Here is a 24,747-nt window from a genome sequence, read left to right on the forward strand (position 1 = left end):
TCAAGAAAAATATCTCACGTTCCATTGTTCATTTGAATCCGGTTTGTAAATGAGACCTATACCATGTCACAACAGTTGAATGTCTGTATTTCAACTTCATCTCATTCCTTTACTGGTTAAAACGTTTCCACCAGGATTCTAGAGAACCAACTTGACATTTGAGCAACACTGGATCTGCAGGTATAACAAAGACACTCATAAAGGAAAGACCAATGGGTTTTTTTCAATGTTTTTATTGTTCATTCGAGTCCTGTCAAAACCTGAAGAGGGAAGAAAAAATAAAACTGTTAGACAGGAGAAACCATTTCATAGTAATAACATCAATGACATCACTGTGTGCCACGCTGTATGAAGTTAATGCACTTCAAACTAAGAGGCTGTGCATTAAGCATGACTTAAGCCTTAATGGCCTTATGTGGTTTCAGATGTGGTTTCAGACATAATTGGCTTATTTCTCAGCTTGTTTTCACCATTGTCGATATGATGGGGAAAAAAGTTAATGCATCATTAACCACACGTATGCAACTACTGTGTACTTTACCTATAATGCCAAAATCAAATGCTATCAAATGGAAGTACCATGTTTTTAACAGTTTGTTTACACTAGATATCCAGAAGGTTTTCCAACTTTGATAAAGACTTGGGCTCATCTCACCATCTTCAGTTCATCCTCCTGATCATTCTGTTGATCTGATCCTCCCTGTTGCCAGCATCTCCACCCTCCACAAAGTGTGTGGTCTTCTTGTTCATGCCACCACGAGGTGATGACAGCTTGAAGGGCCAGAGGAAGTTGTTGGCGGGCTTGAAGTTCTTTCCAACTGTGACGATCTCATGGATGAGGTCCTCCATGCAGATGATGCCATATTTGCCTGCAGGGAAAAAAGCAATGTATTGAGTTCAATTGCCAGAAGGTGATGCACTCACATTGGTTTCTCAAACAAATGTACAAAGGCAATTACTTTACTTCATCAGATGAAATTAAAAAACCGATATGACTTTGGCCTGTCTGACTACAATGGTTTGGCCGATGTGTGGTTTCAGATACAACTGGCTTAGTTTGTTGGTTTTCTCACCAGAGTCGATAAGACGGGGAAAAAAGTGTACATCATTAACCACATTTTAAGTCAAATACCTTTGACTCCCAATAAAAACATTCACTAGTCCTACATGTGGTCCTCTTAATTCTTTCAATGACAATGGGACACCGAATTAAAACATTTTCTCAGCCATACAGAACTTGTGTACGTTAAAAAAAAAACGAGGCAAGTGTTCTTACCCAGGGCCTTCTCCACCAGAGCGTTATCTGTGAGGGCGATGCGCTGTTTCCTCATCCTGCCGTGGCCACGTTTGTAGATGAGCTCACGCACAGACTTCAGGTTGGGGTACCTTAAGAAAGATGGGAAGTTGTCACATCAGCTCTAAGCAATCTAGTTCACCTTACTAAAATATTTGTATATGGTCTTCATAGCACAGCATTAGCACTTCCTAAATACAGCAGATTATGCCACAGCTGGGTGTGTAACACAGCTCAAACTCACTGGAAACAGTGGTGTGCCTTCCACAGCAACTCCATGTGGAGCAACATGACCTGGTACAGACGGGTATAGTTCCTGAACTATACTAAAAACTTATTTTGGCATGTGCCAAATCATTGAGGATTTTATTCACATCCAGTCCAATGCTGCTTGGGGATTTCAAGACAAATCTGTATAGCCCTGTGTCACATACAATGTCTCATGGACCTTACAGGCCCACAACAGTCACATGCTGTAGCAACCACAGGCAGAAAGATGCCCTACAGCAAAAAGGTCACACATGAATCTGTTAATTCCTACAACATCTTTAGACAAAGTTGTAATTTACGTGATTACGTTTGCATCAACTACTACAGAACTTACTATGATTTCGCACAACGGCGCAGAAATTGATCTGGAAGATATGTTTGTTGAGCTTTAGAGCTAAAGAAGCAAAAAGCAGCAACATCCATGTTTCAAACAGTTCTTCCAAATCAAGCCACACTAATCATTTACATACATACAGAAAACAACTTGGACACATTACTCTTGAATCCTGTGATGGCATGGAATGTGGTTTCAGACAATACTGGCTTAGTTTCAGTTAGTATTCACCATGGTCGATAAGATGGGGAAAAAAGTTGAGCATCATTAACCACATCCCAGAGCTAAAATAATACAGTATATGAGCTCACATGGCGTCAACGTGGGCTCCAATGAAACTGTGCAACACCACACATGCAGCCCTATTTATGTTAATGGACAGAGTCACCAAGGACAAGTATGGTGAAGATAGAACAGATCACTGGGCTTACCCCCAAGCGATGTAAGGCTCAGCAATTCTAAGCATGTTGATTGAAGCCTTGTTCAGCTTGACGAACACACCATTGAAGATCTGGCGCAGACGGAGCAGCTGCAGAACTTTGCGGACCTTTGGGCTGACGCCGTTGATACTGGAAGACAAAAATGGACACAATGAATAGCCTTCGTTTCATCACGTGGAACCGTTCCATCTTCACTGTTAAAGTTGTGGTTTCAGATTATAATTGGCTTATTTTGCATTTTCGATTCATCACTGTCGATATGCCGGGGAAAGAATTAGCATCATTAACCACACAACAAAAGCTATGCTGACCACAAAAACACTTATTTAACTACAAAAACTATGTTAAAAAGTGTTTAACTTGGAAAGATAGTTCTACGGTTGATCATCAACACTCACCCTCTGATCCTGACCACAAAAGCCAGTTTGGGCTCAGCTGGCACGTAGTAGTTTCCCACTTTGCGGGCAGTGCGGTTCTGGCGGATCTCACGCCTGTGCATCTGCCTGTACTCCTTGTGGTATTTCTCAGCCCGCGCGTAGATCAGTTTCCTGGTCACCTTACGGGCCTGGCAGCACATGAAGAGAAGCGAGTTGAGTCTCAGACCTAAACCTAAGCATGGAACCACGTTTAACACATAACGGCGCAGAAATTGATCCGGAAAATACGTTTGTTGAGCTTTAAGGCTACAGAAGCAAACAGCAGCAGCATGTTTCAACAGTTCTTCCAAACCAAGCCACATTTAGATTATACAGAAGAACAACTTTAACACATTACTCTTGAATCCTGTGATGGAATGGAATGTGGTTTCAGACAATACTGGCTTAGTTTCAGTTAGTATTCACCATGGTCGATATGATGGGGAAAAAAGTTGAGCATCATTAACCACATCCCAGAGCTAAAATAATACAGTATATGAGCTCACATGGCGTCAACATTGGCTCCAATGAAACAGTGCAACACCACACATGCAGCCCTATTACTGTTAATGGACAGTCACCAAAGGCAACAGATACGCTTCATTTTCACCAGTATGGTGAAGATAAAGCAACAGATCACTGGGCTTACGGGCCTGGCAGCACATGAAGAGAAGCTAGTTGAGACTCAGACCTAAACCTAAGCATGGAACCATGTTTAACACGCATTTACTCTACCTATACTTCCAGAGCAATTGACAGGCGTTACAAAAGGAAACTTACCTTCTTCTCGGCCAGCATCTTCTTGACGCGTACGGCCTTCATGGTGGCGAAGGCCTTTCGCCTTTTTAAAAGGCTCTCAGGGACCGCCGGAACCTTTTTTCTGTGACAAAAAAGTCAAGTTACTCAACAGAGACGAAAGCCAAATGCCATTCACAGTCAGAGTTGTGACTTGACGCGCCACGGTGGAGCATAGCCACATCCATGCTAATAGTGACTACCTAGATAGCATGCCCTTACCCGGCTTCTGACCGGGCAAAACATACGATACCAAAGTAGCTAAACTGGTAACGTCCCTAAAATACAGCCAGCGTAGACAGTTAGTCACTTATAGGTTCGACTTCTTTCGAAACGAGCAACATTTTATGTGCATGTGGACCGGAGAGACAGCCATGTTGGAGTCGGCTACACAATTACATTCAGTCACTACAAACTAATTATACAACGATATACTTTCAAATTATCTGAGATACTAATATGATTACAATGCAAAAACCCTAAACTGTCTTTTCAAGGTGGAAAATTTACAAAGATCGTCATCTAAACACAAGATGGGCATAGATTTCAATCCAGCAATAAACACTCACTCAACGTCCGCCATTGCATCCACCGAGAAAGAGGAAATTTCTTTTGCGCATGTGCGTGTTGAAAGCTTTCAGGACCCGTACGGTCCGCCCCTCCAACTGCCTGAAAAATTCTTTAACGCGCTTTAATAACGATAAAATGAAACATATTCCAGTTCTTGTTAAAAAAAAAAACCCCTGCTGATTTAGCTTCTTTGGAATTACAGTTAAAGCTATTTGGCCAAATTGAAATGTACTTTTATATATATTTGTACGTTTTGCCTTAAAAATTGATGTTTGGTCATTGAACATGTGTAGGGCAATATTGGAACAGCAATAACAATCATCACATTTGCATGTAATTGATAATAATGTCCAAATTATTTAATAGTGAATAAGAAGGAGCGAGTAAGTATGCGCAATACCGCAATACCATAGAGTTAAATTGTTATCATTATTAAGAAGAAGAAGAAGAAACACTACCCGAGCGAGGGAATTAAAGGACTTAGTACCAATGAAGAGTATTTGTCAGAACGATTTTATGAGGACGAGTGACCTGATTATTGTTTGCAATAAACGTTGGACGCGTGATAAAGGCGGTATTTAAATTCAACAGTTGGTGTTATGTTGCTTTTTACCAGCAGAGGTCGCAAACGCTTCATTTTACAGAAACGTTCTCTGAGGCTCTCTCAGAGAACGTTTCTTAAATAAGAATGAGTTGGAGAGAGACAGACAGACAGACAGACAGACAGACAGAGATGCTCTGGATGTTTTTGATTGTTATCCCTCAAAAACATTCAGAGAATCGTGTTGTGTTCAACATATCTGCTTCTGTATGAATTTCATAGAGATTTCACAGAGTTAATGTAAGTTTGTGGAGCTTGGATATCCCTCATTAGAATAAACTTCCACTAATTCGTCAGCCTTCTCCGACTACACAACAATTAACATTCATTCATGAGTTTTTAATCTCTGTATATTTACCACAGCCAACATGGTTATTGTTGACCAAAGCGGGTAATATTGATTATAGTAGTACATTGTTTATACACACCGTTGTTGTGTCTCCCGCACAGCATCACAACCCGCTTTGATTCGCCCTGGAAAAACAACGTTGCAAAAGAGTGAAAACGTTTTCTCATCGAACGCACCTCTGGTCCCTCAGGCGTGTTTACGGGCCAAAGGCCAACAATTGTGTTCTAAAGCGAACTCTGTGTTTAACGTAAACGTCATTTATTATTAGTGCAGAGACAAAAAAAATATACATCATTGTATTGCATTGCCCTTTTCTGTTATCCTTTATTTAGTTATAATATCCGTGTCTCATAGATCTGCTTTCACTTACACACACGCTTTTGGATCAGTTATGATTAAAGTAAACTCCTGCCATTAGATCAAAACCGGTAACAGGATTAAACATGGTTGTTTTGTGATATAATTATGGTTTTGTTTACCTCTCATATTGGGTCATGTATGGATGGACTTTGACCTGTTCTAACATGTGTGAGCAGGAAACGTTTACATGTAGTAGACACTCTTATCATGCAGTGTAAGGGAAGAATGTCGTTCATTATGTTGTTAAGAGAAACAAATCCTTTCAAATTCTTATTTTTTTTATTCCGACATTCCCGTTTAAGTAAAAATATTGAAGCTCATATTTGAAAAAGACGCTTTTAACGATGTATTTCCTACAAATGGAATACGATTTAAGTACTGGCTGCTGTAGTAACGCGTCCTTCCTTTCAGATGTTAAACTGAGTGAATCCCAGCAGAGTCTTTTCAGGTTACATCAGCGCGTATGTAACAGCGTATGGACACACCGGCGCTTTCGTTCTGACAGGCGCCCAAGTCTCCGTCCTATTGGGCCTCAGCGTGGATGGGTGGACTGAATAAATAGCGAGTGAGCGGCGGCCGAGGGGAAGAGTGGAGGAGCCGCGGAGGAAGTAGGAAGCGGAGGAGCGCAGTGCACAGGGGCCGCTCACGATCACTGCAACGACACACACGAGTGCGACCTGGACTCGGAACTTGAGCAGCATCCTGATCTGTCTCAAATTGTCACATCTGCACCCCCGGGCTGCGTGTTTGTGTGTGTATACGCGCGCCTGTTTGTGTGTGCGATCGCGCTTTTTTCCACGTTGTTAGTCAGTCTTTGATGACAGCCAGCAGATTGTCTGTACTCTGATCTTCAGTCTATCGGTGGATCCTTCCACTGTCTGCAAACAGGTTGCAAAGAGGGCAATACACACACACCCCACACAAACGCACGCACAAGCGCTTGCGCTCTTTTACGCAGCTTGTTTAGAATCGCACTGTCAAGATGATGATTATTATCGCGGAGTTCTTCGTCGTTATTCTGAAAGTGCTGTGGGCGTTCGTAGCCGCCGGGGCTAAATGGGTCGTACGGCCCAAAGAGAAGAGCGTGGCGGGACAGGTGTGCGTGATCACCGGCGCCGGGAGCGGCCTCGGACGGCTCTTCGCCAAGGAGTTCGCCCGGAGACGAGCGATACTGGTGCTATGGGACATTAACAGCCAAAGCAACGAGGAAACAGCGGAGATGGTGCGACAGATTTACCGTGAACTGGACAGCCCCGTTCCTCAAGACGGTAAGTGGAGCGATGCCAACGCGTTTTAAGCACGATCAATCAAAATTGTATAAAAATATACAGAGTTAAACTGAAATGTTGTACTTGATTGTCAGTGGTTATAGTGCTTATGCAATGAATTGGTACAGGAAATCGGTGTAAAATTTATGTTAAAAGTTGCATTCATCACTCTACGCACATACTATAAGCAAACCATGCCTGTGTAGACCAACAAACGAGCTTCAGGTGATTTTTTTTTTTTTTTTTTTTTTTTTTTTTAACGCTCACCTGAATTCAATCTATGACGCTATTTTATTATTGTAACCACTTCTACCATATCTGCTTCCACCCATTCAGGACCTGTCGGAGGAGTTGAGGAAGTCCCACCTTTCCAGCCTCAGGTCTACACTTATGTGTGCGATGTGGGGAAGCGGGAGAGTGTGTATTCCACGGCGGAGAAAGTGCGCCGTGAGGTGGGAGAGGTCGACATACTCATCAACAATGCCGGCGTTGTCTCCGGCCATCATCTCCTGGAGTGCCCCGATGAGCTGATCGAGCGCACCATGGTTGTCAACTGCCATGCACACTTCTGGGTGAGTTTACACACCCAGTTTAGAGTGAAGTCTGAACAGGTGACATTATCCTGACACTCCAGCCACTTGGTCTTGATCTGCAATCCGAGTTGCATGTGTGTGTATTCTTCCAATATGATATCATTTCCACTCATCATCTGCTTCAGTTTTCCATGAGCACCATGTTATCAAATGTGTTTACTGGGGTGCCAGCTTCACAGGAATGTTTCCACTCTGACTTGCATGCCTATTCATAATCTTATCCCTCTGTGTGCCAAATGCAAGAATCAGCAGTGTGTTGTGTGTGTGTGTGTGTGTGTGTGTGCGCCTGGCTCAGGAATGACACATTCTGACAATAAATACTTTGGATTGGTTTGGATCTTCAGATTTCACTTAGATTTCCTCTGCCAGAAGAAAGCCCTAGGTTTGTTTCTTCTTCTTCTTGTTTTATGTCAGACTCTGCTGCTCTTTGGCAGCCTCAGTAAGTGATGATCCCTATAGTGTGTCAGCCCCTCTCCTCCTCTCCTCTTTGCTGCACAGATCTGTACAGGTCTGACTTGCACGGTGATGTAAGCGGGGAGCTCTATGCGTGGCTTGGATAAGCCTCCAACATGCTCGCTACATTTTGTTGGCATGCAGGCAGCGTTTTAAAAAGTGTAATCTGGCTCAAGTCCTCTGGCCTTTCAGTATGAATACTTGACTGAAAGACAAGGCAGAATTGATGGCGTGAATATGTAGCACTTGAGATAATTCCACAAGCTGCAGTGTCTTACAGGCCAAGATGCTATCAAAGGTTGATGTGGGTGTGTGTAGAGCAACAGCGAGGCAGCCAGGACAACAAGAAATCCACCAGCAGTGCGGCCTTATTGATGGGATTGGATGTGGGTGTTTGTGTTCGAAGCCCTTCCCCCTACTTCTTCCCCAAATTACACGTACGCCAGCATGGACACGTAACGGCATTGCTTGTCCAGCGCTACCTTTTGTAATTGAAAGTGTTGTAATGGTGCAAAAATTGGTTTAGAGACCTGCTGTGGAGCTGATTGGATGGCTCGGACATGTTGGTATCCAGGCGCTTTGGCTCTGAATCCACTATTTTGTCTGAGCGTGTTTGCTATGATATCTCCAGCAAAGTGCCCGGTGAAGCGGATGATCATTTTGAGGTTGTTCTGGTTACACAGAGCTGCGCTTCCATTGACGCCATTGAACCACAAAGCCTTGAAGCTCCTTAATTGAGCATGAAAATCTCTTGTGTTGTCAGTCAGACAGGTTGTGCATTTCCTCCCTAATCAAGGCTCCATTCATGCGCCTCTCTGCATCCTTTTTACATCCAGGGTTTGGAGTCATGATTCAGTGGTTGAGAGGCAAAATTGGGATTCTTAATAGGAGTCTGTGCTTGTGTGTTCCCATATTCTGTGGAGAGTGTGGTTCCTTAAGGGGGGGGGCTGTAGATGAAAGAAGGGCTTAATGAATGTCGACAGCCAGAATGGAGGATGTGGTTCATTAAAGACACAAGCTGGATGAATAGAGCTTAGACTAACAGGGACCTGTCCACTTCCCTCTTACACAGACCTGATGGTAAATCACTGCATGCAGGTGTTAGTGTACAAGCCTCTGAGCTAAAGATGTTTTGAACACAGAATTTTAAAGGTCTTATTTGACTGAACCATTGGTCTCAGATTATGTCCTGATTGTACAGAGTGCATTTTCTTTTCTGAGAACTGTTTGCTGACACAAAGGATTAAACATGACAAGCCACTCAGATTGTTCGTCATGTTTTGTGTGCAGAGGCTTATTCCTCTGTTGACTGCTCTGTTATGTTTTTATTCTTAAGTGGTGCATGTAAATAGCCTTGAGTGCATTCCTCTGGAGGTGTGTTCACCTTATTCAGCCCTTCGGCTGTTGTTTATTTTGAAGATATCCTGCGGTCCCACAATAGCTGTGACCACTCCTGGATGCATCAGATATGCCTTGCAAAAGTTCACTCGCCTCTCACCCCCCCTCCCATTTTATCCCAGCCATGAAATATTGAGATTCACAAACGCGAAGAAGGCAGAGCGAAAGTGAGGATTATTTATTTTATTCAATGTGTATGTTTCATTTTGTTGGGTAGTACAGTGGAAGTACAGCGGGAAGAAAGACTTGAGCAGGAAACTGGTGAGCCAAAGTGTGTGTGTGTGTGTGTGTGTGTGTGTGTGTGTGCGTATGCGCCTGCCTGCCAGGCCATCCCAACTCAGACCCCACACTCTCTATCCTCCTTAATGCCGGCCCCTCTGACTCCTCCCAACCTGATTCGGAGGCAGTGGGTGCAGCTGCATGGGAGTCGGGGAGGCCAGCTCTGTTCATCCGGCTCTGGCCCACACACACACAGATTCCGCCCGCGCTCCCTTCAGATTTTTTTTTTAATGATGCAGCGGTTCATCACATTTAATTTACTTGATGTTGCTTTGAGTCCAGCTGGTGATCGGTGAGCCTCTTTGTTTTGAGTCCTGCTTGGGGTTGTGGAGTTCTGCTGGGAATGTGCAGTCACACCACCTACGGTCAACAGGATCTGTGGTGTGGGAGTTGGTGTGTACAGTGGAATGACATGAAAGCAACCCGTCATATCTGCATCTTGAACTGGTTACCCAACAGGTGTTTAATGAACAATAAGCAATAATTCCCCCTTCTTGTGGAAACACTTCCCCACTTATGCGATGACATGAAAGCAGCCGAGTCCTCTCGAGAGTGACATGGCGGGAAAAGAGGGGAGGAAAGCAAAAGAGGAAGGAAAGCAGTGCTGTCCCATCCACAGGCAAGGCGAGAGGGTAATGGTAAGCTGCTGCTGACCCACTTTATCTGACAACTGGTTTGTTGTCTGTGGATCAGCTTGACAAGATGCCAGGCGACAGGAGCCAAGTTCCGCAGTCCGCATTCCTGCTGTAGCCAGAGAAAGGAGGCAGCCAGGCAGAAGGGTCCTACTTGACTGGTTTTACATGGGCCCCTCCCCGGCCCGGGTGCACCTGTACCGCTAACCGGGACGACTCCCATGCTGGGTCTGTACTCGTGCTTGCACCTGATACCGTGGGTGGGGAGGGAAGGAGGGGTGGTTACTGTAAAATGGAGTCTAAAGGAGTGAAGGCTGGATTGCGCCATCAAGCTGTGGACTAAAAAATATAACAGTCCTAAGTGTCTAGAAGGAAACAGGTTTAACATCTAAAATTAACGTTTTACCTTTTGAACAATTTTTTTACCCATCAAAGGTCACCTGGGACCCTCTGCTGGCTTGGTGTATTGACAGTGTTGCCCTCCCTCATATATTGCTGCGTTTTCCAGGTATATTGGATTCCAGCTGACCACCCAGCAGGGGGGCGGCGTTATTGCAAAGAGTTACAGACTAACAGGGCCAACACAACATAACCAGTAAACAAGTCTTATCCTGCCGACCGCTACACCCATCCTACTCAAATTCCCTGATCAGATGCAATCTTCATGGGGACTTGAGCAAAGGCGTTTTCTCTCGCTCTCTCTCTCTCTCTCTCTCTCCTTGGTTCTCCATCATCTAGGGAGAGGTCAGCCCAATTAAATGGCCATCTGGTCCTACGCAAAGGCCAATATTTTGTTCATATTCCTGTTGGTCAGGTGCGAGCACTAATGTGGGCTGACACCCCAGCTGCAAGGAGCTTTGTGTGGCTCAAATGCTCCTGTGGGTACGCACCAATTAGAGGTTGTGTCGAACCAGGCACCCCCACATGGGCCAAGGAGGCCAGGCTGTGTCAGCGGGTAATTTAGCGGAACAGGGAGCGTTGAGACCCAATTACGGTGGCTCTGATGTAAGACACGAGCCTCTAGTTGCTTTCACACATTTTGTGTCTGAGAGGTCAGCAAGGGTCATACCCACATACCAGAGCTGCCATGAGAAGCGGGACATCATGGGATGGTGGGAGAGAGACGGGGGAGACGGTCACGTTCAGCCCTGTCCGGCAGTTGCGGAAATCGTCCGTTTCTCCATCGATTTTTGCATTTATGTCAAGCTAGACCAGTCAGCAGAAACGTCCGGTGATGTCATAGCGTCTGGTGCCAGATCAAATTATTTGCTGGAAGTGGTTTGGAGCAGCCCTGGCTGGAGTCAGGTACCGGTACATCTTAAGTTAATGCTTCATTTGCACGCAAACCAGCCTCCTACACCCTTTGCCCGGGCCTCACATTTCCTCCCTCTCTTCAGGCCTCCCCATCATTTTGATGAGTTGAATATTGCAGCAATTTTAAATTTTATGTCCTGGAAAATGTTCAGATGTTTGGAGCGTAGTCAGATCAGCCTTACCTGGCCGTTCAGTCCACCGCCTCTCCGCATGCCAGGACTGGGCTGGAACTGATTTGGGGCTTCCAACGTTTGTTTTTGGGCCCTGGCATGAAGACAACGTCTAAGCCGTGTATTAACTCAAATAAAGAAACTTGCAGTGGGAATGCAGCGAGTCTACGATAGCGCGCAGCTAATCTCTGGCCTCGACTTTAATGACACTTACCTCCTCCGCCAGTTGTTGCACGGTTGTACTGCCTGGTACCGCAGCTCGATCGCTCGCTCGCTCGGTGCTCCCCTTCCAGCTCATGTTTATAAAGGTTAAATCATCTCGGAGCCAGGCTTGCATACCAACCAACAGCAACGTAACCATTTCTTTGTATGTCCGTGGAATCATGGGGGAGGTGGAGGCCTGAGATCGCAGTAGACGCCTGCATTTGAGATGTTAAACACAAACAACCTGTCGCAGCAACATTAGAAAGCTGATGTCATTGTGATTATAAAGGTGCTCTGTGTTTTTATGCGTAATCCTCGCTGACATTTGGAAAGGGACCGGCTGAGGCCAGATGTATTGTTCCTCACTATGGCAGCACACATCTGACTTGAATAGATGGAGAGCTGCTACCAACAAAAGGCCTGCTGGTTGTTTGTAGACCTCCTAATGGGAGAGCGATTGGTCAGTTCCTATTGTTGCTGTCACATGTCACACCTGCTGATTGGCCCATGCTGTGTCCGGGGCAGCCGACGGGCAGAATGAGAAATGGATCTGCAAGTTAATCAACTGTAACCACTTAACTCCTGTGCCTTAGTCTCCACCCGGGCGTTGCTCTTCTCACCACCTCTCCGTGCCTCCCGTGGGATCAGCCCGGTGGAAGCGCTCGGGCTCTCACGTGGCACTTGGTGAAACACTTTCATCTCGCCGTCCTCCCAGTGTGTGAGTGTGGATTGTTCTGCAGACTGCCGCTCGGCCTGGGCACAAGGGCAGCGTGGGTAGACCAGAGGCTGAATTGCATTGTTGGAAGTGTTGAGTGAACGGAGGCCCGTGATTGGTGTTTGTCAGCAATTCTTTAGAGCCAGGGCCCGAACGCCGGGTATCAGATCTGTGTGGGAAAAAGAACGGAATTGTACAGGAGCGACACACACACACACACACACACACACACACACACACACACACACACACACACACACACACACACACACACACACACACACACACACACACACACACACACACACACACACACACACACACACACGTAAATGGTTCTCAATAAATATCTGGCTTAGGAGGAGAATAAACCCTCAGTCTGTCTCCTCCCTCAGCACCCAATCCACACCTGCAACAAAGACAAATGCTCAACATTACATTCTTTTGCTTTGGAGTGTTTCAATTGCATGTGCTTTGAATGTGAATTGCATGTAATATGACAATACAGTATCCTAATCTTAATTTCAGCGGTCAGATAGATTTTGAGTGCTGGTTATGAATTCTCTTTCAGACGCCTCTCTCTGCATCACCATGGAGAGATGGCCGGGCGGAGAGCGGGGGAGGGATCAAAGGGCTTTGGCACAGACAAACTGTACAAGTGAACTAACCTTCCTCTCCTTTTCTTGCCCTTCTGTCCGTCCCCCTGCAGACCACCAAGGCGTTTCTCCCCAAGATGCTGGAGCTGAATCACGGTCATATTGTGACAGTTGCCAGCTCTCTGGGTTTATTCAGCACAGCTGGAGTGGAGGTTAGTATCATACACAACAACGCATACACACACTCCCATCGTTCCCACCATCCCAACAAGTGCCTTTTTCCTCCAAAGACCCCAGTGTGCCAGCGAGCACGCTGAGCAAGGGGAGGTTAGGCCCCCTCCCCTCCCTGCCTGTCCCTCCACCCGTTAAATTAAGGGACACAGATGAGCATTGGGGAGCCTCTTATAGATTCCTCTATCTGCAGCAGTGGGGGTGTGGGGCCCCTATTGGGCTCTGGCCCCGGGGCCAGAATGAGCTGACAGCTCCCCAAGGGACAGAGACATCTTCATCACTGCTTTGTGAACAACTTGGGGCTCACTCAATATTCAGCTCACAGCAGCTTTCAATGGACGAGGATTTGGTTTCCCTCCATGTAGTTAAAAAAAAATTCTTCTGTCCCTCAGTAGAGATTCTTTTTGTGTGATTTTTAATGGATGTTAAATGTTTTGTGGGGTCATTTGTCTCCATAAGCAGAGCAGGAAAAATTGGAGCCCTCCTAGGCAGCTTTGTTTTTACGTTTTGGAGTACACAGAGTTCCTCTCATTTATCCTCCTTGGCTAAGAAGGTAGTAAATTTTCAGATATTCTATAGGGATTGCCGGCCCATTTGCCTGTTTTTATAGCTGCGTGTCAGCTTTTGTTGTAGGAGCATTCATGCATAATGATATGGTCTCGCTTCAAAGGGACTGAAGTGTAGTCAGTTTTTGTCCACCTATTGTGCTGCCTGGAAATGCCTCGACTGGGATTTTCAGACCTGCACATTAATTTCAGAGAAGTTCAAGCTGGCATCGGGGCCCGGCCTGTCATGTGGGCACCGTCAAATCTCTTGATCCGCCCCGTGTTTATAGACATCCATCTGTGTTTGCCCAAGTCTTGATTTAACAGCATTTCCACAGCTAACCACATCAAAACCTTCCCGCCAAGCCACGCGGTCTCCTGATGCACCGGGGAAGAATGCAAATGAAACCATAGAACTGAGGACGGGCTCGCTAGGGTTTTGTAGCGGTATCATTAACGGCAAGGAGAAACCTTTGTGGCCGTGGGGCATGTTTGATAATGCTCTCTCTGGTCCCTGGGTGCAGGCCGGGACAGGGTTTTACAGGGCTAACCTGTTCTCTCATTATTCCCCCAGGATTACTGCGCCAGCAAGTTTGGTGCCATCGGGTTCCACGAGTCGCTGAGCCATGAGCTGAAGGCCTCGGAGAAGGAGGGCATCAACATGACGCTGGTGTGCCCGTACCTGGTCGACACGGGAATGTTCAAAGGCTGCAGGATAAGGTCTGCGCCGATCTCTTTCTAAAGCCCGTTTCTTGCACCTGGGATGACTTTGCTATCTGTAATTTTCACCTAATTAAGTTGTCCCCCGTGTGTGTGTGTGTGTGTGTGTGTGTGTGTGTGTGTGTGTGTGTGTGTGTGTGTGTGTGTGTGTGTGTGTGTGTGTGTGTGTGTGTGTGTGTGTGTGTGTGTGTGTGTGTGTGTGTGTGTGTGTGTGTGTGTGTGTGTGTGTGTGTGTGTGTGTGTCTTTCCCAGGGGAAAACCTCAAACAGGTGCACCTGGGCAGCCCCTCATCCCCCCTGCTTGCCCCCCTGTGCCATTGTAATAGTCCTCACTTTGTTTGATGGTTGCAGGTGGCGTGTGTTCTTTGAGTGCTTTTGAGCAATCTGACAACATACAGTAATTGGAGACGGCTATTAACTTTCAATGCCTCAATTAACTGGTTTCTTCATTCCGCCATGACGTTAACGTGGACTGAAAACTGTTTCTACTCTCTGCCACGAAAAGGCAAAGAAAAGCAACATGTTCTGTTGTCTGTATTTTAGTCTCACTGTCCCTATCTCTTTCCCTTGACTCAGGAAGGAGATCGAGCCTTTCCTGCCCCCGCTGAAGCCGGAGTTCTGCGTCAAACAGGCCATGCGGGCCATCCTCACCGACCAGCCCATGATCTGTACGCCTCGCATTGTCTACATGGTCAACTTCATGAAAAGGTGAGCTGCCTCCCTCTCCTCTCTCCTACATGTCTATCTCTCTATCACTACCAACGTGTATCCTTTCCCCACATTGTCTCGCTCTGTCAGCTCTCCGGTGAGCTGCACAGGAGTATCTTATGTCGCTAATCTAATCTCTGTCCCGTCTTTGCAGCATCCTGCCCTTCGAGGCCATTGTGTGCATGTACCGGTTCCTGGGCGCTGACAAGTGCATGTACCCCTTCCTAGCTCAGAGAAAGGAGGCCATGAACAACAATGAGGCCAAGAATGGGATCTAGGGGGCGCTGTTTGCAACATGAACAGGGGCACATAAACCTGCAAGCATGAGGATACGACCACTGAGGATGAAAACGGGGGCGGACGGAGAGAAGAAAAGACTGAATCTAGACTGGTGCACTTGCTTTGAGCAAAGGTTTACCATATTGTTCCTCTGGGACAAAGAAAGCTGTGTACTACACAAAGGATTTATTTGACTTTGTTTGTCTTTTTCTAAGTTTGTTTAAAGAAACCAACATCTATATACTGTGTCACTAGTTTTGAAATCATACAGAAAAGGTATCCGATAATTAACTATTTACATAATGTAGTCACCAGCCTTATCTAGTGTCTTTGTGGAAATATACAGTATGTTACTGTACAAACAGTAAACTTTTTTTTTTTTCACTTTGTTTTTGTAGACATGCACTGTAAGTACTGATTTTTGTTTTTCTCTCGACACTGCCAGCGTTCTGTGTAGGAGCATTTCAACACAGCATTTCACACACAGAGGCTCTTTTTCAGTCAGTCAGGAAATTGGTTGGGGGAAAATTCAACTTCTCTGTACGGCAATTACAAAAAAAAAGAGATAAATATTCTGTTACAGACATGATGATGAGGTCTCGTACCGCTTCAATCTTCACATCAGCGTCCAGTGTAACGGGGATGAACCGTCCCCTTCATGGTCCTTGTATTACCCGTCTATATTGACACACCTCTTGACTCAAAGTGAATTAGGGAGTCCACGTTCTGGGTTGGTTGAGCGAAGGTGACGCATCCAGAATGTACTGCTTCGGGGAGAAACGGAGAGGAAATAAAAAATATTTGTCCACATATATTTTTGCTCCAACATCTGTGGTTTTTATGTCATAAATGCATCTGTAACTCCGGGCTGTGACTCCAACACTGACGCTCGGTTCAAGGGGAGATGTAATTAAGATGCTCCTACTTCTGTTCATTTTCCGTCCAGTTTAAAAAAGTGAAATGTAAATGTTTGAATGTAATGTTGTGAATATCTCTCCCCCCCCCTCCCCCCAGATCCCAAAAAAGGACTTGTCTCCACCATATTTGATGTATGAATATTTTATAAACTTTGGGGAAGAAAATAGTTTTTGAATTTCAACTACATTCCAATAGGCCTCATTCCTTTCAGTCACAGTGATGAGCCTAAATTCTCTACCTCTTAAGTTTTGCCATTTTTGACAGTATGACATAAAGCCTCTTTTTGTAATTTTCTGAAGACTGCTCCGTAGCTGAGCAAATGTGGTTCCAATGTTTAGTGTCTCTACCTAACTTAAATTAATAAAGTGATTTAGATTATTAAGCTGTGTGTCTTTACTGGCCGCTTTATGATCCTAAGCTGGAGATGAAATGCTGATGACTCATCAGAAAATGCCTCTTTTTGTCACATGTCTCCCTGGCGTCTATTTCTGTTTGTTTCTATGAATTCTGCGTAATTGTAGTGACCTACAGAAAAGCTGACCTGCTGTAATTGCTGATGAAATTGTTCTAGAATACACCCACCAAGGGTGACTAGGATCAGTACCGCCGTCCTCCCCTGCATTGTCACATGGTGACTCAGGCTTGAGATATGGGTGTTGGCAAAAATAGAGGGCGATTAACAAAGGTTCTGCCTTTGTAAATCAATAATGCATGTCGAGCGTTTGACACACACGTGTGACCTTACAAGCAAGGCTTTGTACGAGAGGTAGAGAGTCAAACAGTCATCGAAAGTAGGACAACGGCGACTTAGATAGTTTGGTCACATGAACACACTGAGGGTACAGAAGTTTGTTGAGTTGCGAATACTGGGTCAGATGAAGAACATCGAATAATTCAATAAAAGATCTCTATTATTAGTTTTTATCTCTCTATTCGCTCAGGGAGAAGTCTGGCTGCTCAACAACAATTCCCTCTACCTCCACAAAAGCTGCATGTGACTTCCGACCTTTTACTTTCCCAAAGGAGAGCAAGCGAAAAACAAGGAATCCCGAAAAGTGCACCAGTAAACTATCACACACACACACTAACACACGTCCTGGGCGGTTTGTGCCGTGTGCTCCACATTTAGTCCTTAATGAAGCCGAGGAGCAGAGTCTATCTGCCTCCCACACTCATCTCAGTGCCTTCGTCATCAATCTTTCTTTTCTGCGGTTATTTGCCATCGGATTAGGAATCAATGAAAATCGACAAAGGCTGCAGCGTAAGTATTGATGACGCAGTGAGCAGGCAGCTTCAATACAAAACTAAATGTCACTGCAAGAGGAGAGATAAGCCCTAGGTTTGAGACGCTCAGTAGGTTTCCACGCACGCTGACCTTCAATTTCTGTTCGGTGCTAACATGAGACGCAGTACATTTACATGCACGCAAGTATTTGTCCTTACTGAGATAACAGGCAAAAATGCAATTGCACTCATGTATACGTAGTGACAGTGTACATGCAGTACTGCAGAATCACTTCAACAGCAGACGATTCTCTTTTCATAAAACAAATTGATTTCTAAGAGGTTTTGCTCACCGCTCGTCCTTCCATCTCTCCGGCGGATTACAGGGACGGGAGATGTTCAGCGGCGCGGCCCGACGGGCGCAGCGCTCCTCTGCCGTGACTAATCGCGGTTGGATTAAGTTGCTCAGCGGCAGTTTAGTTCTAATATGAGGGAGAGTCGTACTGACAGTTTGGATCCCTTGGTGCGCGGGAGCAATCAGCACCCATGTCCACTCCCAGCTACTGCGAGCGCTGGCGAAGGCCTTGCAGTGTGACGCTGCAGGAACAAGGCCTGGGAAAGAACACAAAAATGCTTCAGACTCAAACAAGACAGGAAACTATTGGATTTTGGCTCGAGTCTTTGCGTGGACATACATCAGCTTCTATAGGATTCCCCTCTCTCTTTTATCCTGCTGTTAATACGGCTCCAATTTAGAGGACTTCAGGGAGTCGATATCCCATAATTCAGAAGGAAAAAAAATCAATGCCTGCTACATTTGCGTGTGCGTGGCACGGACGAGCGCCCCAGCTCCATCGATCGCCTTCTATTTTGGGCCGTAAGGTTCACGTCCAATATTGGCTAGTCAGAGGAGGAGCCATTCGTCTTGGCTCTAACGTGGCCTCCCAGCCACTCCACCGCCACCTGGACAGACCGCCTGGAACAGAGAGATCTGCCTCTAATGTGAGGCAGACGGTCGCGCCTCTTCCCAATGTTGAGCACATGTGGCTGCCAGCAGAGTCCATCAGTCAGTGAATTGGAATTAGACGACTGCTGTGCACTTCGCTCATTCGTCTCACTAACGAGGGAGGAGAGGGAGGAGAGCGGTTACAGTATGATGCTCTGTGTGTGTGTGTGTGTGTGTGGGCAGTTACAGGTAGAATACAAGTAACAGTGATGTAATAATACAATTTCAACATACTTAACATTACTAACATTTTATCTTGTAATACTTCAATTGTGCCACTTTTTTATTTTCCTCTCTCATCCCATCACTGTTGATGTATAAGCTGGGGGCAGTAACAGACAGTTAAACATTAATCCGCTCTTTAACGAAACGCAAACAGTATTTCCCATTCATTAATTTAACAATCAAATATTTATTCAGTGTTAACAGATCAGCCACATTGTAGTTAATTAATCACGGAAGCTCTTAGCAATGATTTGTTATTGTAGTACATATTAACCCTCTACAGGAGCTGAGATATGAAAGAAACTGTGCTGACGTCCATAAGAGAACGACTCAATACGCCCATAAACATAATACATTTACATAAAGAGTGTTTGTCATTATATCTACTGTATGTGCCTTAAGGGGCATGGAGCAGATGGCGTGGAAACACACACATGACGCTCTAGTTTACGTAATGTACACGATTCTCATTTACACTTGCTTGGATGCACTTTGTTTGCCAGCTGATTCTTTAAGAAAACGTGTGAAAACTTGACACAACAGCTATAATTGCTACTGCGGGATAAAAGTGAGATGCATGTAGAAGAAACGAGACAGAAACCAGATTTTTTTTCCACATGAACTGAGGTGTTTTTACTGCATTTCAGTAACAGAAATTTCCTTATTACACATTGCACTCACAACGAAGAAGAAGATGGCGCATCCCTCAATGTCAGTGAACAAAGTGATTCCAAAGTGGCTTTTGGGGGGAAAGGAGTCTGCCGGTTTGGAACGCGGCCTCTTTCCGCTCAAAAGCAGCACTCATGTATGCAGGCATTAAAAGCACCCAGTTGATGCCTTGGCGGGTCAATACAACACACACAATGGGTGTAGATGTGATCGACAAAACTGTGGGGTGGGTTTGGGCGGGGCGGGGGGGGACGAGGGGGGACGAGGGGGGACGAAAGCGCTAGCACAGAATCACTGGAAGGAGAGAGGAGTGGTCGTCACAGCGTCCTTTACCAGATTTTTTTCCCCCCCGGGAACTTCACTGGGCGTAGTGAGCGCGTTAAAAACTGGCCAGTGTCCAAATTGCAACTGGCCTCTTCTTCCTGGCTAAAACGCACAAACGTGTATGTGTGTGTGCGTGCGTGTGTGCGTGTGTGTGTGTGTGTACTGGCCTGTTGCCCCGCTGTTGCTCAGGTGACGTTCCGGTGATGCTGTGCCAGCGTGGGGTCATGTTAAAATGGGACAGGTGGACCGTCCGGAGTAAGAGGTCAGCTCCAACCTTTAGTCCTGGATGGTTCACGTTTCTACTGATTACTTCTAACACCAGTTTTGTCCTTTTTGTCCACATGAAAAAAAACTTTTGTGTTATTTTTCAGTATATGATACTCTTGCAAGTCATACACATCCATATAGATAGATGAACTCTTTTTTTTCTTTATGTCAGCGTACAAGGTAAGCTGGGTGACTATATATGAAGACAACAACTACAACTTTCACAGCACTGGCATTGGTTAATTTTAAATACAGTACTCAAGCATTGTTAGATTAATAAAATAACAAAACAAAAAAAACAAAACAAAAACGGAAACAAAATACCCCCGAAACAATAAGCTACGGTACGCAAGTTGGTTTCTCCCCTAAAATGTTTCTTTTTTATCTCAATGGCATGATGTACATATTTGTTTTTAACCATACCAACATTTATCCAAAAGGGGAAATTGTTTATGCAGTGTATTCACTTTGGGTTTCCCTTGATTTGATACAGTACCATGCATTGTTCTCATTAAAAGTGTTTTCTTCTCTTTTTTTTTTTGTCCTCTAAATTTGAATGAAATCATCGATAAACATGTTAAGATAGCGTTGTCTTCACATAGACTCGGGTAATGGTGTTTTAGTCGGTCATTTCTCTCGGTGCACATCCACCCTATTGCATGTTGACAGGTTTTCGCAGGATACAGTGGCAATCGTGGGATGGGGTGGGGGGAGGGGGGGGTGGGGGGAGCAGGAGGGGAAGGGGGGCGGGTAGGTGGAGAAGAGGGTGGGGTGGGGGTGGAGGGAGGGGGCGGGGGGGGGGCGACACGGCTTTCTAGGTGGAGGGTTTGGTCGGGGTTTTGCGTGTGCTTGAGGAGGGGAGGAGGGGGTCGGGGTGGGTCGGGGGGAGTGTCAGGGTTGTCAGCTCCTAGACGACAGCCTTTGAATCCTTGCAGACCTGAGTGGTGGTGCCTGAGTTAGTCTGTTTAGTGTCCGTCCTCCCTCCCGCAAGATTCGCTGCTCTGCAAAGACAAATGTAAGGGACACATTTTTAAGAACACACACTCATACTAAGTCAATCAGGGTTAGACATTACAAAACCTCCCCTGATCCTTGTTTGCATTCCCGCTGCAAGTTTATTCAAGCTTCCAGAATTCAACAACCGGTGTGCGTGTCATTCAGATGACTGGCACATGACTGACAACAACGTATGAGTGACATAAAGAGCAACATCCAAACTGGAAGACAGCCGAGGGACGGAGGAGGAAAGGACGGGAGTGATAAATGGCTGCCGAGTGATAAACGGCTCAGGTATGCGGCCCGAGACGCCGCGCTCGCCCCTCATCTCTGCCCGCTGACGTAAATGAAGCCGCTGTAACGCTCCGATTGTTCTTTCCTCTCTTTGTTCCCCTCTCTCTTTCACTCTGAAGGAGACACGGAGCTGCAAGGAAACATCCCTGCCTAGGCTTTTTTCCCAGGGCACACCTACTATGAAAATACTCCACGAATGCTTGACAGTGATTTCCTCCCTGGTTTCCAAAACCCCACGGCGTTCCCACTTTCCGATTTCACTCTCCGCTGTTGTCCTTCCTTCTTCCTTCCCTCCCTTCCTCATCGTGGAGGAGATGAGGGGGTGGGGGATGTGGGGGCCCTTGGCAGTGATAGCCATCATGCAAAGTATGGCGCAGTGACAGGACGAGGTGATGTGCTACATGTAAATACGTACGCCGCTCGTCAATGGGGAGAAAAATGTCAGGCGGAAATGTCGGACATGTGTGTGGGTGAGCGAAGAGTGGAGGGTAGGGGGGGGCGACGATGAGCCTGAGTGATGCACGCACACACATGCATACTTCGCAAGCATCTACCAGGCGCGATTCCGTGTCCTACCGTACCTTGATGGGGCCATCTACCGGGTCCAGTCCCTGCTCCGACAGCTGTTTCAAGGCACTTAGAGCAGCCTGAGAGAGAGAGAGAGAGAGAGAGAGAGAGAGAGAGAGAGAGAGAGAGGGAGAGAGAGAACAGATGGTCAAGTGAGTGAGTGAGGAGGGAGGGTGGGAGTGGGGGGGGGGTCGGGTGGGAGGAGTGTGAGTGTCACCCTTCAGCTGCTTTTCAAATAACACTTACTCTGGGAAACCTGATGCCAGCAGGACACTTTCCCTTCCCGCTCTGTTGTCTTTGGCTCCTCTCCTCTCACTGTTTATCTTGCATTATTGGGTTAACATTTCCACTTTGTGTTTTGGCTGCGCCACATTTTTCCTAAGTCAATCAGGGAGCCATCTGCACCCCTGATGGCTGCAGCTAAGCAAATAGCTGCAGGTCTGAAATACCGATAAATCAACAGCTTGTCTTTGAAACGCAACGTGCATAACACAACTTTCGCCCCGGATCGGTTTTGGCGCACAAACAAACATAAACACAGCAGATTTACTGTCCGACACAACACAATCCAACACATTAAGAAAACTACACATTGGCGTGACGGAGGAAAAAAGCATTCACAATACCCAGTGAGTGCCAAGCATGGATCTAAAATACCATGATGTCATTTCCTTCCTGCTCATTCTGTCCGTGCCAACAAGAAAGACTGGTGACGTGTGTGTGTGTGTGTGTGTGCGCGTGTGTGTGTGTGTGTGGGTGGGGGGGTAATCTGGCCAGCATGAAGGCTCTGAAAAAAACGATGTCACCATAACGTGGTATTTCATTCCACTGCAGTCAGTCATTGAGAAGCTGGTCTAGTGTGTGTGTGTGTGTGTGTGTGTAACTGAAGGGCTGGAGAGAAAGAACAAGTTCAATCAAAACTCATCAAACAACTGGCCAAAAGTGTTGTTCTCAATGTTTGTGCGATGACACCGATGGAGCGTGACTACAAAAGCAGCTGATCCGCTCCTGCGCTCGCTCTTGCTCTTTTTAAAAAGGGCCTTTTGGCCCGAGTGCCCGAACCGGTTGCATTATTGCCAAGCGCAATTAATGTCAAGAACAGAAACCTTCTCGGGAACGCTTGTGCAACTCTGATGGGGGTGTGAGTGTGCCAAGACAAGGCTGGGCAGGGCTGAGCTGATCTGATCTTAACCAGGCTGCTGGTCCAATCCTGACACGGATCCTTCCTCCATCCTCAAGATTGGCTCCAGATGTGCTCTCTCTCTCTCTCTCTCAGTGTGGGCTGTGTTGGGGGGTGGGGTGAGGTGAGGTGGGGGGGCATATATCTCCCAGTTGTGCTGACACCACCGGGTCTGGCTCTGCATATTGGAACACATTTAACATCTCAAGCTCTTCCTTCCCCTCCTCCATCCATACCAACCATCTCTGTGAGGGGTGTGTGCGTGTGTGTGTGTGTGTGTGTGTGTGTGTGTGTGCAAAAGCAAGAGAGAGCGATTCTTCAGAAAAAGGCAGATGGAGTGAGACTGTGCGTGTGTAACTGTGTGTTGGCGCATGAGCGATGATGGCGTGACTAAGCACTGACCACTGCGAGTCTTTGCCATTAGTGAGCAGTGATGCAAGCTTCTCCAATGATGTCGAGATTAGGAGCTACGCTCGAAAATATTTATACGTGCGCCCGGGGAGAATTTCTTCCCCTGCTTCAAACTTCTCCTTCCATGTCTTGAGCAATAAGACAAACAAGAACAGATTCGGTTGATGAGCACATTAAATTAAATCGCTTTTTCAAACCGAAAACTGCGATCCAGGTCAGAGGATGGAAGCATGATTTAGTGCGAGCTGGGATTCCACGGTGAAATTCTGCCATAAAACACTCTCCCTTGTTTATCCCAAGTGTGAGCAAGTGAGTGGACGACGAACAAAGTGTTCCCTGGGTCGTTATCTGTACGCACGAGGGTGACTTTCCTGAAATGAAGCTACTGCCACAGCAAATAGTGCAAATCATCACTTTTTTACATATAGATTCACACAGCTGGATTTGGGTTTGGAACACTTAACTGATGCTTCTGCTTAGGATGTTCAAACCTGCTAGATTTGCAATGTTTCCCACAAGAACAGGCGATAAATTGTATTAAATTGCCTTGAAACCATGGAAACACTGCGGTAAATGACTTTACACAGAGACAAGAGTGGTCACAACTCATCTGGGTCCTTTACACTCCATCATTGGTTAATTAGAGCCTAGATAAGGCTTTAGTGGGCGTGCTCAGTGGATGAGTGAGATGCGATGATGGATGGTTGAGCTCAGACTGTTGAAGCACATCGTCACTTTGCGCTTTATAAGATTCCTATTAGTGTTATCAGCTGTGGCAAACTGACCGTTGCCCTATTCAGAATGATGATCAAAGGAACCTCACATATTTGGAGACATGTAGATGCGTTCACGTGCTCCGAGGGAAAATGTGTTTAGCATGTTTAAATCTGGTGAAAATGCGAATCTGCACGCATTACCGCATCTCTGTGTAATGTAATACGCTGGGGGGAAGATGATACAAAACATTATCAGCGTTCTCGCGTCCTCAGTCATTTTCAAAGCGCGGTTAATTTCGGATTTGGAGAAACGTAAACCAGGAGTCATAATTTATGACAGACAGGTGCAAAGGTCGCGGTCTGGTTTGTATCCATCAAACGGAGGCTAGAAGAAGAGGAAGAAGGGGGGAAAAAAAA

At 46.0% G+C, this 24,747-nt stretch overlaps 3 protein-coding genes and 5 non-coding genes across 9 annotated transcripts in view; 1 reads left to right on the plus strand and 7 right to left on the minus strand.

Moving 5' to 3' along the window:
* Positions 1-424: 424 nt before the first annotated feature.
* LOC143007018 (small nucleolar SNORD12/SNORD106) lies at positions 425-518 on the minus strand. The gene has a single exon (XR_012964344.1). It is a non-coding gene; the product is annotated as a small nucleolar SNORD12/SNORD106 (small nucleolar RNA).
* A 137-nt stretch (positions 519-655) lies between these two features.
* Positions 656-4,202, minus strand: rpl7 (ribosomal protein L7). The gene is made up of 6 exons (XM_076158174.1): positions 4,119-4,202; positions 3,535-3,634; positions 2,737-2,903; positions 2,330-2,467; positions 1,277-1,386; positions 656-869 (listed from the first exon to the last, which is right to left on the minus strand). Exons 1-6 carry the CDS (start codon positions 4,130-4,132, stop codon positions 661-663), a joined length of 738 nt encoding a protein of 245 aa, XP_076014289.1. The 5' UTR covers positions 4,133-4,202; the 3' UTR covers positions 656-660.
* On the minus strand, positions 1,029-1,119 carry LOC143007019 (small nucleolar SNORD12/SNORD106). The gene has a single exon (XR_012964345.1). It is a non-coding gene; the product is annotated as a small nucleolar SNORD12/SNORD106 (small nucleolar RNA).
* Positions 2,085-2,176, minus strand: LOC143007017 (small nucleolar SNORD12/SNORD106). Its single transcript, XR_012964343.1, has one exon. It is a non-coding gene; the product is annotated as a small nucleolar SNORD12/SNORD106 (small nucleolar RNA).
* LOC143007020 (small nucleolar SNORD12/SNORD106) lies at positions 2,541-2,634 on the minus strand. Its single transcript, XR_012964346.1, has one exon. It is a non-coding gene; the product is annotated as a small nucleolar SNORD12/SNORD106 (small nucleolar RNA).
* LOC143007016 (small nucleolar SNORD12/SNORD106) lies at positions 3,136-3,227 on the minus strand. The gene has a single exon (XR_012964342.1). It is a non-coding gene; the product is annotated as a small nucleolar SNORD12/SNORD106 (small nucleolar RNA).
* Positions 4,203-6,025: 1,823 nt separating the features above from the next.
* Positions 6,026-16,833, plus strand: LOC143006671 (retinol dehydrogenase 10-A). The gene is made up of 6 exons (XM_076157911.1): positions 6,026-6,697; positions 7,034-7,269; positions 13,165-13,263; positions 14,402-14,547; positions 15,123-15,254; positions 15,409-16,833. Exons 1-6 carry the CDS (start codon positions 6,412-6,414, stop codon positions 15,530-15,532), a joined length of 1,023 nt encoding a protein of 340 aa, XP_076014026.1. The 5' UTR covers positions 6,026-6,411; the 3' UTR covers positions 15,533-16,833.
* A 3,411-nt stretch (positions 16,834-20,244) lies between these two features.
* stau2 (staufen double-stranded RNA binding protein 2) overlaps positions 20,245-24,747 on the minus strand; it is a 70,263-nt gene continuing 65,760 nt past the window's right edge. For both annotated transcript variants that reach the window (XM_076158283.1, XM_076158282.1), the window contains exons 14-15: positions 22,038-22,103; positions 20,245-21,167 (exon numbers count right to left, since the gene is read on the minus strand). In XM_076158283.1, coding sequence (XP_076014398.1) covers positions 21,132-21,167; positions 22,038-22,103 — 102 coding nt within the window. In that variant the 3' untranslated portion in view covers positions 20,245-21,131. The remainder of the gene's footprint in view (positions 21,168-22,037; positions 22,104-24,747) is intronic.

The sequence above is a fragment of the Genypterus blacodes genome, unplaced genomic scaffold (assembly GCF_046128005.1).
Source record: "Genypterus blacodes isolate CSIRO-AG114 ecotype Tasmania unplaced genomic scaffold, CSIRO-AGI_Gbla_v1 ptg000076l_1, whole genome shotgun sequence".
In the NCBI taxonomy this organism is placed as follows: Eukaryota; Metazoa; Chordata; class Actinopteri; order Ophidiiformes; family Ophidiidae; genus Genypterus; species Genypterus blacodes.